Genomic DNA, 14,534 nt, shown 5'->3' with positions numbered 1-14,534 from the left:
AGAGAAATTAAAAAATGAAATGATCGTTTTCTAATTGGGGGCACATTTTGCCTTTTCTTCACTCTACTGTTTTTTTGGGGCAAATTATCCTCCGCCGCTCTGGTCTCTTATCTGCCGCTACCGTTTGGGCGGTATACTCTCCTGCTCCTCTATCGGGATCCGCCACTTTCGCAGGTCGACGCAGTAACAGAGTGCGGAGACCTTAGACTGCGTGATGTTCGAACCCGGTCAAATTGACTCGGACAGACCGACTTGCTGCCTTCCCCATTTCGATTCAAGTCGGACCCCTTTTCATCAATAGACTGGCCTGATCGACCAGGCCGTTTCTAAACCTAGCTCCAGTTGCCCTATTCATCTCGGTCCTCTCTCTGTCTCTCTGAGCACTCCTGGACTGGAGATGGCTTGGAGATTGCTCCGGGTACTCCAACGAACCTCCTTTTACGTCCCCACAATCTCTCTCCCAAACCCTAATTGTTCTCGTCTTAACCCGCTGGCCGCCTCGTCGCCTCTTCTTCCGAAGCTTTGGAAGAGATCTCACACAGACGCTGCGCCTCTGCCGTCTCCGCTTCAGGAAACGAGAGCGGGGACTGAAAGCGGGGACAGCGGTGGTGCCAAATCGACCTCTTTCCGCTCCTCTTTGAATGAGGCCGAGGTTGCCAAGTTCGCCGCCATTGCTGAAACCTGGTCAATTCCATATTCTTTTCGTCATTATTATCGCCTTTTTTAAAAGAGTCTAAACTCGATATCTGTTCCATTGCCTACTGCTGCGTTGTGATGTGCTTCTAAAACTGTAATCTTATCGGTCAATAATCACAATAATCCTTATGCCTATGCTAATACTAAGAAATAACCTTTTTTGTGGTATTTTGGTGTTTAAAGAAATAAAATTGATGAAAAGAAGTCTTAAGAAAGTAATTTTACCGCACATGTAAATATTTCTTGATGAGTCAAACACTTTCAGAAAGGATAAGAGAACATGGCATTGTGTTTAATACAAGTGACAAGGAGACCAACGTTCTGGAAGATTTGTTTGGGCTACAATTTATAGTAAAAAAAAGAGTCAGAAGTAATGGAATTGGACGCTTGATACAATCTAGACCTCTTGTGGGTGACAACTTTGACAATATATCTCTGAACTCTGAACCATTCTTCATCTAAAAGCTTATTCTAGTACAGGATGCCATGATGTTTTTCCTTACCGGGATCCTTGACTTGCTTGATTCTGATATAATTACTGAATGCATAAACCATTAATGTGATTGTGGGTTTTGAAATATGGTAGTCTAGTGAAACTCATTGGTGTTTTTTCTTTAATGACAAAACAGAATGTAAAGATCCTTACAAACTTATATAGCATGCTTGTCCTGTTAAGTAGATAGCTATTTGGTCTTATATGCTATTTTATGTGGTCAAACTTAAGTAAATCAACTGTAAACTATCTGTACCTTTATAATTGTCTTTCTCTTTTGTTTTTCATTGGTGTTTTTTTTCTTCTTTTGGTGCTTGTGGTCATTGTTTATGCCCTCTACTAACTTCAGTCTTTATTTCCTATCTGTTGCAATGCCATCTTCATTTTCACTGGATATTTTGTCCATGACCACACTTCCTAAAGTGGCAAATATTTGTCTAAGTTCATGTGTTACATTCACCATTTCCTTCAATTTCTAGGAAGATGATATTTATCTTGAGATACCCATTAGTGGTTGTAGTTCTTTGACATAACTTAGCTTGTTTACTTATGCATGCTCAATGTTGCTTATGGTATATCATTTAGTAACAGATGTTAGACTTAGAGGAGATAACTGAACTTTTATAAATAATGCTTCAACTGCTTATTGATTTTGGTTTATTGGCATAATAAGCAGGTGGGACTCTCAAGGTCCATTCCAGCCATTACATTTGATGAATCCAACTCGTATATCTTTCATTCGCTCCACACTCTGCCGACATTTTAGGTCTGTTAAATGGGTTACTTGTTATTCAGAAGTGATGTATCATTGGCTTGAAAACGGTTAACATATTATATCAGTTAGGGGCAAATATATCTCATTAATCCATATAGTTCTATGTAATGTACTGTTGTTGCCATCTTTTCTGGACTGTTTGGTGGCAATGCTGTGCGGTCAAAACGAAATGCTGGTACTTCCAAATTCCAAGTGAACCATGCAATCAGATTGTGGGCAGTGTTAGTTTATGCTTGATTTAAGGAAAGATGTAATCAAGAAAGTACTGGAAATATTGATGCTTGATTAACTTACTGCAAATCTCTTTTCACTTGTCTATAATTGACAGTGAATATTTTATTATTGATGCTTTGGTAACTGGTGATTCAAAAAAGTAGTACTAGTTTAGAATACTGAATGAAACTATTGGTCGTGTGTGTTTAGATGACCCTTTGTAGGTTGGATAAGTAGTTTTCTGTAAGGTGCCAGATGCAGGAGGTTTGTTGAATTAGACTTCCATATTCCTGGCTATTACATGCTTAAGATTCCTTACGCTTGTTCATGCAGACAGCATAGTGTGTTATTAATAGGTAGTAGTGAGAGGCACATCCAGTTTGAGGATGAAACAGTCCTAGGTCTTTGCAGTATTCCATTAAAAAGTCAAACCTATATTTATTTTCCTGAAAGAGAAGCAGTACTACGCTATTTGATAGGAACCATTGGTGATTTCCTGGTGGTCAACAGAATGGTGGTGTATGGCTAATGATGTATGGTTATGATATCTGATCTTGAAGTTGGATTGCCTTCTTCACAGGAAGGAAAGAGAGGTATAAGAAAACATCAAAATGCTATAAAAATTTATGAGCCAGTAAAGCTCATAAGATAAAAACTTCCTTTTCTCCTATCTTGCTAAAAAGTATATACGCAAACCTCATATTGTTGAATACTTATACTAAGTGACATGGATATATATGCAATTGTAACAAAGCTTTTATTCCCTCAAGTGAAGTTTTTCTTTCATAAGCAATTGTAATACAAAAGTGTACATGTTTGTTAAATTGGCATATATAGTGTTGGTTCCATTTCTATGCTCATCTTTGAGACTAGGCATTGGGTGCTTGTTTCGTTTTCCATGTGATTTTCTGTCCTTTTATTTTTTTTTGCCTGGATACTTACTAGCTACTTCTGGTGTCAGGAAAGATCCATTTTCTGCTAGGCCTTTTGAAGGGTTAAAAATTGTTGATGTTGGATGTGGCGGAGGCATTCTGTCAGAGGTACTTTCTTTTGAAATATGGATAGTTTTCTATTTCTGGAATTACAATCATCAATCTTCTCTTCTTTGACTTAAAAAAAATAAAGTCACTAAGTTCTTGAGTCTTGTCAAATAACCAAAGCTACTACTTGAAAAAAAAATTGTCTGCAACTATTTTATACCGATTTTAATTTTCAGTTTATTGTATACTTATATTAAGAATAAATTCTGTTACAAGATTATTAATGATTAATGGATGTCTGGTTAATGTACAACAAGTTATTCTAATGGTCTAATACGTGGATGGAAAATCTATGGTGCATAGTTAGGTATTGTTGGTCAACTGATAATCTGATAGATACACAAATATATGGTGATCTCCTGCTAATTTCATGCTGATATCTGTCTGTTGATTGCACCAGGTTTTGTTGACCAATAATATTTATTATCACTACATTTACAATGACACTTTGCTCATGATTTTTTTTTTTGGGCTTGTTAGCCCCTTGCAAGGATGGGAGCAACTGTTACAGGCATTGATGCTGTGGAAAAGAATATCAAAATTGCTCAGATTCATGCTGTATGTTCAACTCCACTTTGGCTACAACGTTGATAAAGTTGGTTCGAGTTGTCTGTACATATCATGCTATTCATTTGTGACAGAGATCATATATGATTACCTTTATGTTGTACTTGTGTGTGTCACATAATATAATATGTAGTGGCTTTATAAAAACTCAATAAAGACTTGACAGCAAAAGATAATGTTGGAAACTTGTTCTTGTTTATGGTCTTTATAATTATGTGAAAACTTAAAGAGGATGGCAAGGTAAGTTAGTCTGATCTTATATGAGAATTAAGTAAAGTTAATAAAAGGTTGGGTTACAGTGGAAATGTCAAATCATAGAGAAAGATGTTCTGTATTGAATAAGCGGTTAAAATCATAGGAAAATAACAATAGAACGGAATCCTTTATGCAATTTAGGAGCCCAAGAGTCTTCTGCAAATAATATGGATGATAGAATTAGTTTTTGCCTTTCTCAGTTTTTTCTCTCTTTTGAATAGTGAGGTACAGGTTGTAGGTTTGGAGAGTACATAATTCATTTATTATTGGTGAAGTATACGTAATTTATTTATCACTAGGATCTCTTTGGAATAATTTGTGGATTTACTTTGCTTCTGGGAATCGTGATCTTGTTTGTTCTTGTGTTCTCATGTTAAAATCTGGTCTATGAAATATGATGTAGAGTGAAAATTGAAATGTAGAGAACAAGTTGGATGTATTGGTAGAGGCCGATTCTTCTAATGACAATCAGTAGGCACATGCTCTTTCATGCATTTGGCCCTTGTCGTGGCCAAAGCTGGTCTAGATAAAATACTTCTTTTTAGTGCACTCCTTCACATGCATTTCTTCAGTTGCTGTACTCTTTGCCACAAGATCCCAGCAAGCTGTAAGGGCCCAACTATTTGTGGTTGGCTGTGGAGTTCTTCCTCTCATTGAGTTATATTGAGGGCAATATCACTAGTCTAAAGATGAAGGCGAGCCTTGGTACAATGAAAGGTTGCACCAAGTTTGAGTCATGGAAACAACATCTCTATATATGGAAGGTAAGGTTGCCTATATTATCCCTCCTCATAACCTGCCTTAGTGGAAGTTTCATGCAAGGATTTGCACTTTTTAATCACTTGCTTAAAGATGCCTCACATTATTTATAGGTGATGACCTAGCTACCTAATGAAATTAGTATAATTCTATGTTCACATGAGATCTCATGATATTCTACACTAGCTGCCAGCTGCCTCATGCAACTGACCTTTTTCTTCTGAATTTAAATTCTAGTCACTTAATATGCTACAATAATTAATGTGCTATAATTTGTTGAATTGTTTTAATAATTCTGATGTTTGTAAGTAAACTTTTATAACTTCTACAGGCATCAGATCCATTGACATCATCCATTGAATACCGTTGCACAACAGCTGGTATATTCTCTTTTGCTTAGATTCCTACTCGTTACATCTTTTTTTTTCTTGTAATGAAGCATCTGGAGCCACCAATGATATTTTGATTTAGCTGTAGTCAGATCCCTAGTAAGTCACCCTTTTTCATCCAGTGCAAGATTTTGATGTATCTAGCAACAAGGATAAGGCTAGATTATAGCCTACCAGATGGGCACACTTCATTGTTGATGTATGAGTTTTGGAGCTTAACTTCACTCTTGTTTTCTGTTCTTAGTTTCAAGAAATTGGCAAATATTCATGAAGAATCAAAGTTGTTCTGATTGCAACATGTGAGATGTATATCACATATGGAGTTAAATTCTTGCTTGTATTGGTTGTGTTATTCTGACGTGATAAAAACTTTGTTGTGTTCTTACAGAAGATCCAGGAGTTAATAAAATTGGTTTAAGATATTTTTATTGACATGTTTTTTCATTCCTAATGACTAATTACTCCTCTAAATAAATATTTATTTAATGCAGGACTGTAGGCTTTAAATCTTTATTGGTTTTATTTTCAGCTGTCTGTTACGATTCTTCTGTGAAAAAAAGAACAAATTTATCTTGTTTACTGAACTATGCTGATGCAGATATAGACTAATTGTAAGTTGTCTTTGTTTTTCTAACTTTACAAGAAACTCATCTATTACCTTTGCCTGTCAGAGGAATTAGTTAAAGAGAATGAGAAGTTTGATGCTGTGATTTCTCTTGAGGTATGTTGTCTACAAACAGAGGTTACTTAAGTTTGTTCTTGAACTAGAGACTGGCTTTTATTTAATTTACCTACAGTTGGCACTATATTTGTGCCAAAATCTTCTTCTTTTTTTAGTTCGATATATCTGATAATTGGTGCACATATGCTGTAAGAGATTTGTGTAAAAATTGGACTAATAATTCTTTCATGCAAATATTAACGTAATAATTATCAAGTCAGATTGCAATGGAAATGGGTGGATTGGATTAGCTAGACATTAAGCAGGGACCATAAAACCAAGGGTCGATAAGTATTAAGTACATTTGATATTTTGTTCAGAAGTTGTCTTCTGAGGCAGAACTGAATTAAGTTAAGGAAAAAAGAACCCGATGATGCATTACTTTTGAATATTAATGGTCTTTCTTTTCAGGATTATTATCTTTTTGGAGAGTACTGAATTAATTTTTATATACATCATCTGAGAGTTAGTTGCCCTTGTTATCTTGTTAGCTATCAGTATTGATGTCTTTAATGTTTTTGTCCAAATTCTATTTCTTATTTAATACCATATGATTGACGGTCTTCCTGATGGATTATTAATCTGATGTATTAAAAATAAAAACTAATAGAAAGCTGACTGTATCGTGCACAGACTACAGGTCAATAACATGTGACTTTGGTTTCAGGTAATTGAGCATGTTGCAGATCCCTCAGATTTTTGTAAATCTCTTGCAGCATTGACAGTTCCTCTTGGTGCTACTGTTATCTCTACCATAAACCGTTCTATGAGATCGTATGCTACTGCAATTGTTGCTGCAGAGTACCTCCTTAATTGGGTACGATATTCTGTTACTCATAAGATTTCTGAATGGTACTAGATTGAAGATTTTTGGACTATAGATGAACTAGATGTCATATTTATACTATTTTCATATCAAACTTGTTGATTTATTGTTACTTTTGGTTAAGATTTTAGACCTTTCTCCAGTACTGATACTATCACCAATCCTCAGAGATACTGTATCACACTGACACTAGATATTGGTCAGAACTGATCGATATCCGATTGGATTGGTCAGTCCAGTTCCAGACTCATCCAAATCCTTTTTAACCTAGTTTTTATATATATATTTATATCAACGATGAATTTGTATATGTATTTAAGACCTATTTAAGATCTATGCGGATGAAGACTGGATCATCTGAATCTAGATCGGATCCAATGGATGTAAACTAGATCCATATGAATCTTGGCTAACACACTTAGATCTAGGTTGGATGGGCATGGATCTAATATGGAGCCACATTGATCTTGGTCAGATTGACATAGACTAAACTAGATCTAAAGCATGTTTAATATGAATGATCAATCTATAGCAATTTTAGCAGGTAAACATACGAATGATCAGTTAGATCTATGTTAGATCCAACAAAGATCCATGTCAATTTAGCCTGGATGTGTGGATCTAAGCTGAATTCATGCAAATCTAGGCTTGATATGCATGCTTCAAAAGAAAACTAATCTTAATGGTGGAGTAGCGTATAACGTAAGCAAGATACAAGTCTTAAACAAGGCTTAAGCAAGAAAAATAAGCACAAGAAGAAGATAGCAAGCTTTCAGTTTACTTTGGCTTGTAGGAAAAAAGAATTCAAACTTGAGAGAAATTAATACCATAGTAAAGAGGGAGGGAGCAAAATCAAGAGGATAGAAAAATTAATAAAGAAAATCAGGGCTACTGGTGTATTAAAAAAAGGGTGTAAACAGAATGGAAACAGGTGGCAAAAGATGATGGGGCATCCGTATGGAAGGTTTATCACCTGGTGCCACTTGTACACCAGTTTGAAAACCAGGTGGTGTTTACACCTGGTATGAACTCCTATTGACGAAATTGTCTGGTCCAAGTGCCTGTTCACAGCTAAACCGGTAAACACCAATTGGTATAGACTAGTCCGACATAAATATAAAATCTTGCATTTTAGTATAATTTCTTAGGGAGGTGTAGGTGGTGGAACAGCAATTCTGAGAGTGCCTTTCAAGAAACTATAAACCGAAACTTTGTGACATCATTAGTCCGTTGCTATTACATGTAAGCATTATCCAATGCTAGTACATGTAGGCTCTTGCAATGTCAAAATCTTGGATTGCTGAAATCATAGAAAAGAACCAGGGTGTTGGAAACCATCAGCTCGTGTCGAAGGAAGCACAGTGTTCTTGGATTCATCTGGGATTTCATTGTCACACTCAACCTAGCATTTTAAGTGGCGATCAAATGCATGTGGTCTTGCGGAAGTCATTAAAATATGGAGACATCATACTTTATAGTATGATGCTGTATGTTTTTAGTTTGTAATACTTATCTTCCAGCAGGTAAAGTATAAACCATAGTTGATGATATAACTTCATTTCCAGTGAAAACTCCTCTTGCTTGGACTCATTGAAGTCCTTTTTCTTTCTTTCTTCTTTTTTCAGCTCCCAAGAGGCACTCATCAATGGTCCCGATTTCTTACACCAGAGGAACTAGTCTTGATCTTGGAAAGAGCATCAATCTCTGTAATTTCAAATCAAAGCACAATTCATTATCTCTGCTAATTCTGGCTCAGTTGTTACTAATCTAAGGTTATTAAATTTGTGGATCAGGTACAAGAAATGGCAGGTTTTTTCTACAACCCATTGACGGGAGATTGGAGTCTGTCCGATGATACTAGTGTAAACTTCATTGCTTTTGGTACCAGGAGAAACGAGTGAATCTTCTACATCGTTGATCACCACCAATTCTTCCTCGATCCAGCAATTCTAGCCGGTGTGCATCGCTTAAATTCCAGTAATAAAGAATTTAGCTGAACAGCATTCGACTTCAGGTTACTTGAGACTGTCTCATCTGCCTTGTTTTATTGTAGATAACAGAAATATGAGGGATTCGCCAGCCATTCAGCCTATCTCTCTACCTTATAGTCAAGGCAGTTCAAATGGATTCGCCAGCCATTCAACCCCCCTCTCTATCTCTCTGCCTTTGTTTTGTTTGGGTTTGAAGGCTGCCGAATTTGATAGGTTGCTTTCCAAGGGGAAGGCTATATAACATTATGATTCAGAGATGCCGTCTGTAGTGACGGCGATTTCTTGGTACAGTCTCTCTTATCTTAATAAAATTCTGTATGTTCTCTTTTGGTACCACTTTTGAAGTGCCCATCTGTCAGAAGTGAGAATTTTTATTTATAATAAGGAATTTAGCTTAGTATGTAAAGTTATTATAAAGTTATGATATTTGGAGGAGCATTTCATAAAGTTATTCAACCAATATGAGATTTGCCTTTCTTTTACAAAAAAAAAAATTCTGACGATATTTGATTGGTTAAAGTCTTTATCAATTAAATTGGTTGATATAATAAAAGAATCCTCATAACAATAATATTTTTTTGTATTATTTTGGAAGAAATTAACAAGCGTGTTATTTTTTAGTAAGGAATTTAGCTTTCGTAGTTGAATAGTCCCATAAAAGATGGATATTCCGAAGAATATTCTTCGCTACAAATACTTATCCTTATTTTTTTTACATTTTAAATAAATTAAAATTAGGTGCAAAAAAAGAACGTTTTTGAAGTGTGTATATATAAATAGAAGGATACGAAAAGTACCATTTGCCTTCTGTGTTTCTCTTTTGCGCCCACGCCCTCGTTTTCCTCTTCTATGCCCTACCGGCGGACCATCTCCCCCGCCACCTCTTTCCGCCGGATCCGTCGCCCTCTACCTCTCTTATCTATTCTTTCACTTCCCGGGTCTTCCCGACAGAGCCACCTTTTCCCCCTTCCTCGCTCTTCCCACCCGCTCCACCACCGCCTTCTTGCTCGACTCTCTTCCTCCTCCTCCTCCCCCCCAAGCCATCCGCTTTCTTCCAACCCCTCTCCCTCGAATCCTTTACTTAGATCTGATGTATTGTCCCTCCTAAATCGCATATGAGTTATTCTGTGCTGAGGCCTGAGTTTGTCTTTTCTTCGAACGCCTTGTGACCACAAGGAACTGACATGGAAGGCGACCAAAATGCTTCGACGGCTGATTGCGCCGAAGCCGTCGACATCGGTGGTAACGCTGAAGGTGATGAATGATGTTAGCATACGCTAATCTTTCATTGTAGATTCTCCTGTTTGAACTTTCTGCTAGGTCAGAATATATTTTGAAGTCTAATGGCATGCCAATGTCTTCGAGAATCCTTCAACATCGGTTTCTAGCAACTTTATCATCTCTGTGAAGTAAACTGATAGCACCTGCCTTAATCTTTCTTGGTATTTTTGTGCTAGTCATGAAATCTATGAAAGATGCCATTGTGATTATAATAGGAATAATGCTGCTAAGGGAAGAATCCTGCAAGATATAATTCACACAATTTTGGATTTGGTACTTGACTTCGGACTCTTTAGTTCAATCTTCTGTTTCCAACACTGTGGTGATTCCTGAAATGCCGGCATGTAAGCCAACCTTACATCCCTAGTTCAACTTTGAATCTTACCCTGATTTAGTTCTGCAACTTTGAGCTATAGTCCACGTGCTTCGAGTAGACTGCCCTATGCTTGTATTCAACCATCAAAATTGTCAGCTTGGCCAGCTTTTTCTTGGTATAATCCAACTTTACTGAAGAATTCATGTTTGTATTTTTAAGGTTAGAGTGGCTCCAATCTTGATTATTTTGGTGTATTTATAACTTGTCCAAACAACAATCCAACAATTCCTTTTTTCTGCTTTCAGCAGGGCCTACTGCAACTAATGCTATCTATGAGAAGCAGTTTCATCATTGTATTGCTTTGTTGTAGGAAATTAGTCACCTATATTGTTGTTCTTTTCTCCCACAGAATGCCCGGTCAAGCAGAGATGTCAGGAACAGAGGGAAGCACTTCCAGGAGAGCCCCGGTGTGTTATTTGTGGTCGCTATGGTGAGTACATATGTGATCTCACTGATGACGACATATGCAGCATAGAATGCAAAACAATTCTTCTATCTAGGCATGAAAAAGCTCATAATCCAGCACCGAAACTCACTCATCATGTGAAGATTCCTATCAAGGACGAGTGCTTTTATGTTAGAGATAATGATAGAGGTGGGTCAGGAGGCGTAACCTCTATTCAGATTGACTCCTTGAGAAGCAAAATTGGGCTTTGCGTAAAAGGAGTAAAAGGAGCATCCATTCCTGCCCCCGTGTTATCCTTCTCTTCCTGTGATCTTCCTGAAAAGCTCGAAAACAATCTTGAAACTGCTGGCTATGTGATACCTACACCGATCCAGATGCAAGCCATACCTGCAGCACTGGATAACAGAAATTTGCTTGTCTCTGCTGACACCGGGTCTGGAAAGACAGCTTCATTTCTAGTTCCTGTAATTTCTCGTTGCTCCGGAATCCGATTGCGGTGTGTCACCGAGCTGAGAAATCCATTGGCAATGGTTCTTGCTCCCACCAGAGAGCTGTGTATTCAGGTGGAGAAGGAAGCCAAGATACTAGGAAAGGGTTTACCTTTTAAAACTGCTCTCGTGGTTGGTGGAGATCCCTTGGCTGGGCAAGTCTATCGAATTCAAAATGGTGTAGAATTAATTGTTGGCACCCCTGGAAGGCTGATAGATCTTTTAACCAAGCATGATATTGAGCTCAACGAGGTATCTGTTCTGGTTTTAGACGAGGTGGACTGCATTATGCAGAGAGGTTTCCGGGATCAAGTGATGCAAATAGTTCAAGCTCTTTCACAGCCTCAAGTATTGATGTTCTCTGCAACTGTCTCTCGAGAGGTTGAGAGAATGGCCAGCTCGATAGCTAAGCATATAATATGTATCTCTGCAGGGAACCCCAGCACACCCAGCAGCTCGGTGAAGCAGGTTATCATTTGGGTGGAATCTAAGAAGAAGAAACAGAAGCTTTTTGAGATACTAATGAGCAAGCAGCACTTCAAACCACCTGTGGTAGTGTTTGTGGGTTCGAGACTAGGAGCGGATCTTTTGTCCGAGGCAATATGTACTGCCACTGGAATAAAAGCTCTTTCGATTCATGGCGAGAAGACAATGAAGGAGAGGAGAGAAAGCTTGCAGCTGTTTTTAACAGGAGAGGTCTCCATCCTCGTCTCGACAGGAGTTTTGGGACGCGGAGTGGACCTGTTAAAGGTACACCAAGTGATAATTTTTGACATGCCGAATTCGATGGAGGAGTACGTTCATCAGGTAGGAAGGGCATCTAGAATGGGAGAGGAGGGCACAGCAATTTCCTTTGTGAATGAGGAGGACAAGAAGCTATTCCGGGAACTTGTCCAAAACCTGAAATCCATTGGAGCTGCTATTCCAAGGGAGCTTGCTAATTCAAAATATTTGGGTGCTTACCCATCTAGCCATCAAAAGAAGAGGAAATTTGGTTCTTAAATGTGCTTACCTTTTTTCACGACACGAAAGTGAATAATTGCAACTTGTGTGTATGATTCTAATGGTGCTGACAGAAGAAATGGTGCATGTTGATTGTAGATTCACCTTTTCCTTTGTAGATCTACTTAATTTGTATTCATTTACTAGATTTCTTGTACACAAAGTTGAAAGCAGCTTCTATTTTGTTTGCAGAAATTCTATGTACATCTAAGTCAGCATTCCTTTGATTTGTGATACCTAGTGTTTTTTTTTCTTTCAAATGATAAGGGTTGTAGATGGGATTCGAGCCTAATATCTTACGATATATTGCTAGGTTTTATCAACTAAGAGTTAAAAGTTAGTTGGTATATTTAAAAATGTCGGAATAAGATTTAAACCAAAAATTTTTTATAAGTAAATCTAGAATTAGCATTTAAAATATAAAATACATCAGATGAGATTTTAAATTTTTTATATATTATCATCATATTAATATTTAAGATGTAAAAATATATTTTTAATAAGTGAGTTTATCATACCATCATCAAAATAACATTTAATGTATAAAATTTTAAATACTTAATTTTAAAAGGAATTGATATACTATTACTAAGGTAGAAAATATAATAAGGGCAGAGACTGCAAGCTTTTCTTTCCCATGTAACATAGACTCTCCTTTCTTGATTAGTTGCCTGTAGAGACCTACCCGCACTCACATTGGAGCGATCCACGAGTCTCCAATGGGGCCCACCTAGTGGCATGTGGGGCTCACACGATTTGGTCCCCGTTCTGTGGCCAAGGAAGCGGGAAGAGGTGCACGTGTGGCAGGGTCAAATCGCTGAGGACTCGGTCGGTCCCCACTCGGGGCAACTCGTACCGCTTCGACGTGTCCCTCGCTATATGACTCTGATCCCCCGGACTCGGTCCCCACCCGGGTCAACTCGTTCACCCGTACAGCTTCTACGCGTTGCTATGGTAATTCGATTAAAGGGAAAGTATTTAACCCCTTGTTTTAAAGATCGACCAGCAACTCATTTGGGGTTTCCTTCCTTTCGTTGCATAGGCCTCGTTTCCTTTCTCTCTCTTCCTCGATTAGTATCGAGATAGCTCAGAGAGATAAAGATATGGAAGGTCGACCGGGTTTCGCGGCTAACAGCTTGACCCGACCCTCGATAATTATCGGACTCGGACCTCCCGAAGCTACTCGCCCTCCGCCCGTTCCTTCCCACGGGTCCCAGAACCTTCGAATCTCCAAGTTCCAGAATCGACAGAAGAGGAGAGAGATCCACGACTGGCTCACCTTGGCGATCGCCGATGATGAGAGCGAGGGTTTGGCGCGGGATTTGATCGGATGGTCCGAAAGAAGACGCGTCGCGGCGCCTCGCCCCTGCCGCCGCCGACGATGCCGAAGACCGCGGCCGCGGCGGCTGCCAAGGCGACCATGGCCCCGGTGCCCTCTGCGCGGAGGCAGCCGGTGATCCTGAAGCAGCCCACGCAGCCGCGGGCCCGGTGTGCGGAGATGGCCGGGGGCACGGCGGCGGACTGCTTGGCGGTGTGCTGCTGCCCCCCCCTCGCGCTGGTGAACCTCCTGGTGGTGGCGTCGGTGCGGCTGCCGGCCGGGCTCTGCCGCCGGGCAGCGCGGGCGCGGGCGAGACGGAAGGAGAGGATCAGGAGGCGGAAGGAGGCGGCGCTGTTGGCTCACAAGGCCGGCCGAGGAGGAGAAAGGGCGAGTTCGGCCACGACCGCCGAGGGGGAGTCGAACGGTGAGGGTTTTCGTGGGTCTGGGTCGGCGTCGGCGGCGGGGGGGCCGTCACGGGAGGAGGTGGCGGAGATGGAGAACATGTGGACTCAGTTCTCCAACATGGGCTTCTGGCGAAGCCCGTCTGAAAGAGAGGATCGACGCTAACCGTTACGATAGCGATTCCACCGCGTCCTCTCTTCCAACGACCAACGGCGACGCCCTTCTCTCTCTCTTATTGACTGTTGTGGAGATGACATGACGATAGTTCGAGTTTCACGTGCAGAGGATTGTGTGTTTGTTGTGGAGATGTCGTGACGAGTGTTCGGTTTTAATGTGCACAGATACGTGGTTGGATTATTTCATCCTTGGCACTGTGTTTTGGGTCCAATCTTTTACGTGATGCCGGTGGCGATCAGTGTAGTGAATTAATTATATTGGAGATTGGTACGGTGAAATTTGATTTATGCCGACGTGTTGAGTTTGTCACAATCCGAGCTCCTGACCACATGAACTATGTACATCAGAAGGTTGGTTCT

The 14,534-nt window shown here is 39.5% G+C and overlaps 3 protein-coding genes across 4 annotated transcripts; all 3 read left to right on the top strand.

The window, feature by feature from the left end:
- Positions 1-117: 117 nt before the first annotated feature.
- LOC103997549 (ubiquinone biosynthesis O-methyltransferase, mitochondrial) lies at positions 118-9,061 on the top strand. 2 transcript variants are annotated; one of them, XM_065125204.1, is made up of 10 exons: positions 118-684; positions 1,866-1,955; positions 3,139-3,217; positions 3,698-3,775; positions 5,130-5,178; positions 5,859-5,908; positions 6,576-6,725; positions 8,360-8,440; positions 8,528-8,690; positions 8,788-9,061. In XM_065125204.1, the coding sequence occupies exons 1-9, from the start codon at positions 398-400 to the stop codon at positions 8,633-8,635; spliced, it is 972 nt and encodes a 323-aa protein (XP_064981276.1). In that variant the 5' UTR covers positions 118-397; the 3' UTR covers positions 8,636-8,690; positions 8,788-9,061. The 2 variants fall into 2 exon arrangements, with proteins under 2 accessions (XP_064981276.1, XP_064981277.1); XM_065125205.1 differs by lacking the exon at positions 1,866-1,955.
- A 466-nt stretch (positions 9,062-9,527) lies between these two features.
- LOC135622895 (DEAD-box ATP-dependent RNA helicase 41-like) lies at positions 9,528-14,360 on the top strand. The gene is made up of 2 exons (XM_065125203.1): positions 9,528-9,979; positions 10,732-14,360. The coding sequence occupies exons 1-2, from the start codon at positions 9,910-9,912 to the stop codon at positions 12,276-12,278; spliced, it is 1,617 nt and encodes a 538-aa protein (XP_064981275.1). The 5' UTR covers positions 9,528-9,909; the 3' UTR covers positions 12,279-14,360.
- Positions 13,660-14,163, top strand: LOC135624016 (uncharacterized). The gene has a single exon (XM_065127487.1). The coding sequence runs from the start codon at positions 13,660-13,662 to the stop codon at positions 14,161-14,163; it is 504 nt and encodes a 167-aa protein (XP_064983559.1).
- Positions 14,361-14,534: the final 174 nt, after the last annotated feature.

The sequence above is a fragment of the Musa acuminata genome, chromosome BXJ2-9 (genome assembly GCF_036884655.1).
Source record: "Musa acuminata AAA Group cultivar baxijiao chromosome BXJ2-9, Cavendish_Baxijiao_AAA, whole genome shotgun sequence".
Classification (NCBI taxonomy): domain Eukaryota; kingdom Viridiplantae; phylum Streptophyta; class Magnoliopsida; order Zingiberales; family Musaceae; genus Musa; species Musa acuminata.
Note: the sequence above shows the minus strand (reverse complement) of the source record. Positions and strands in the feature narration are given on the sequence as shown.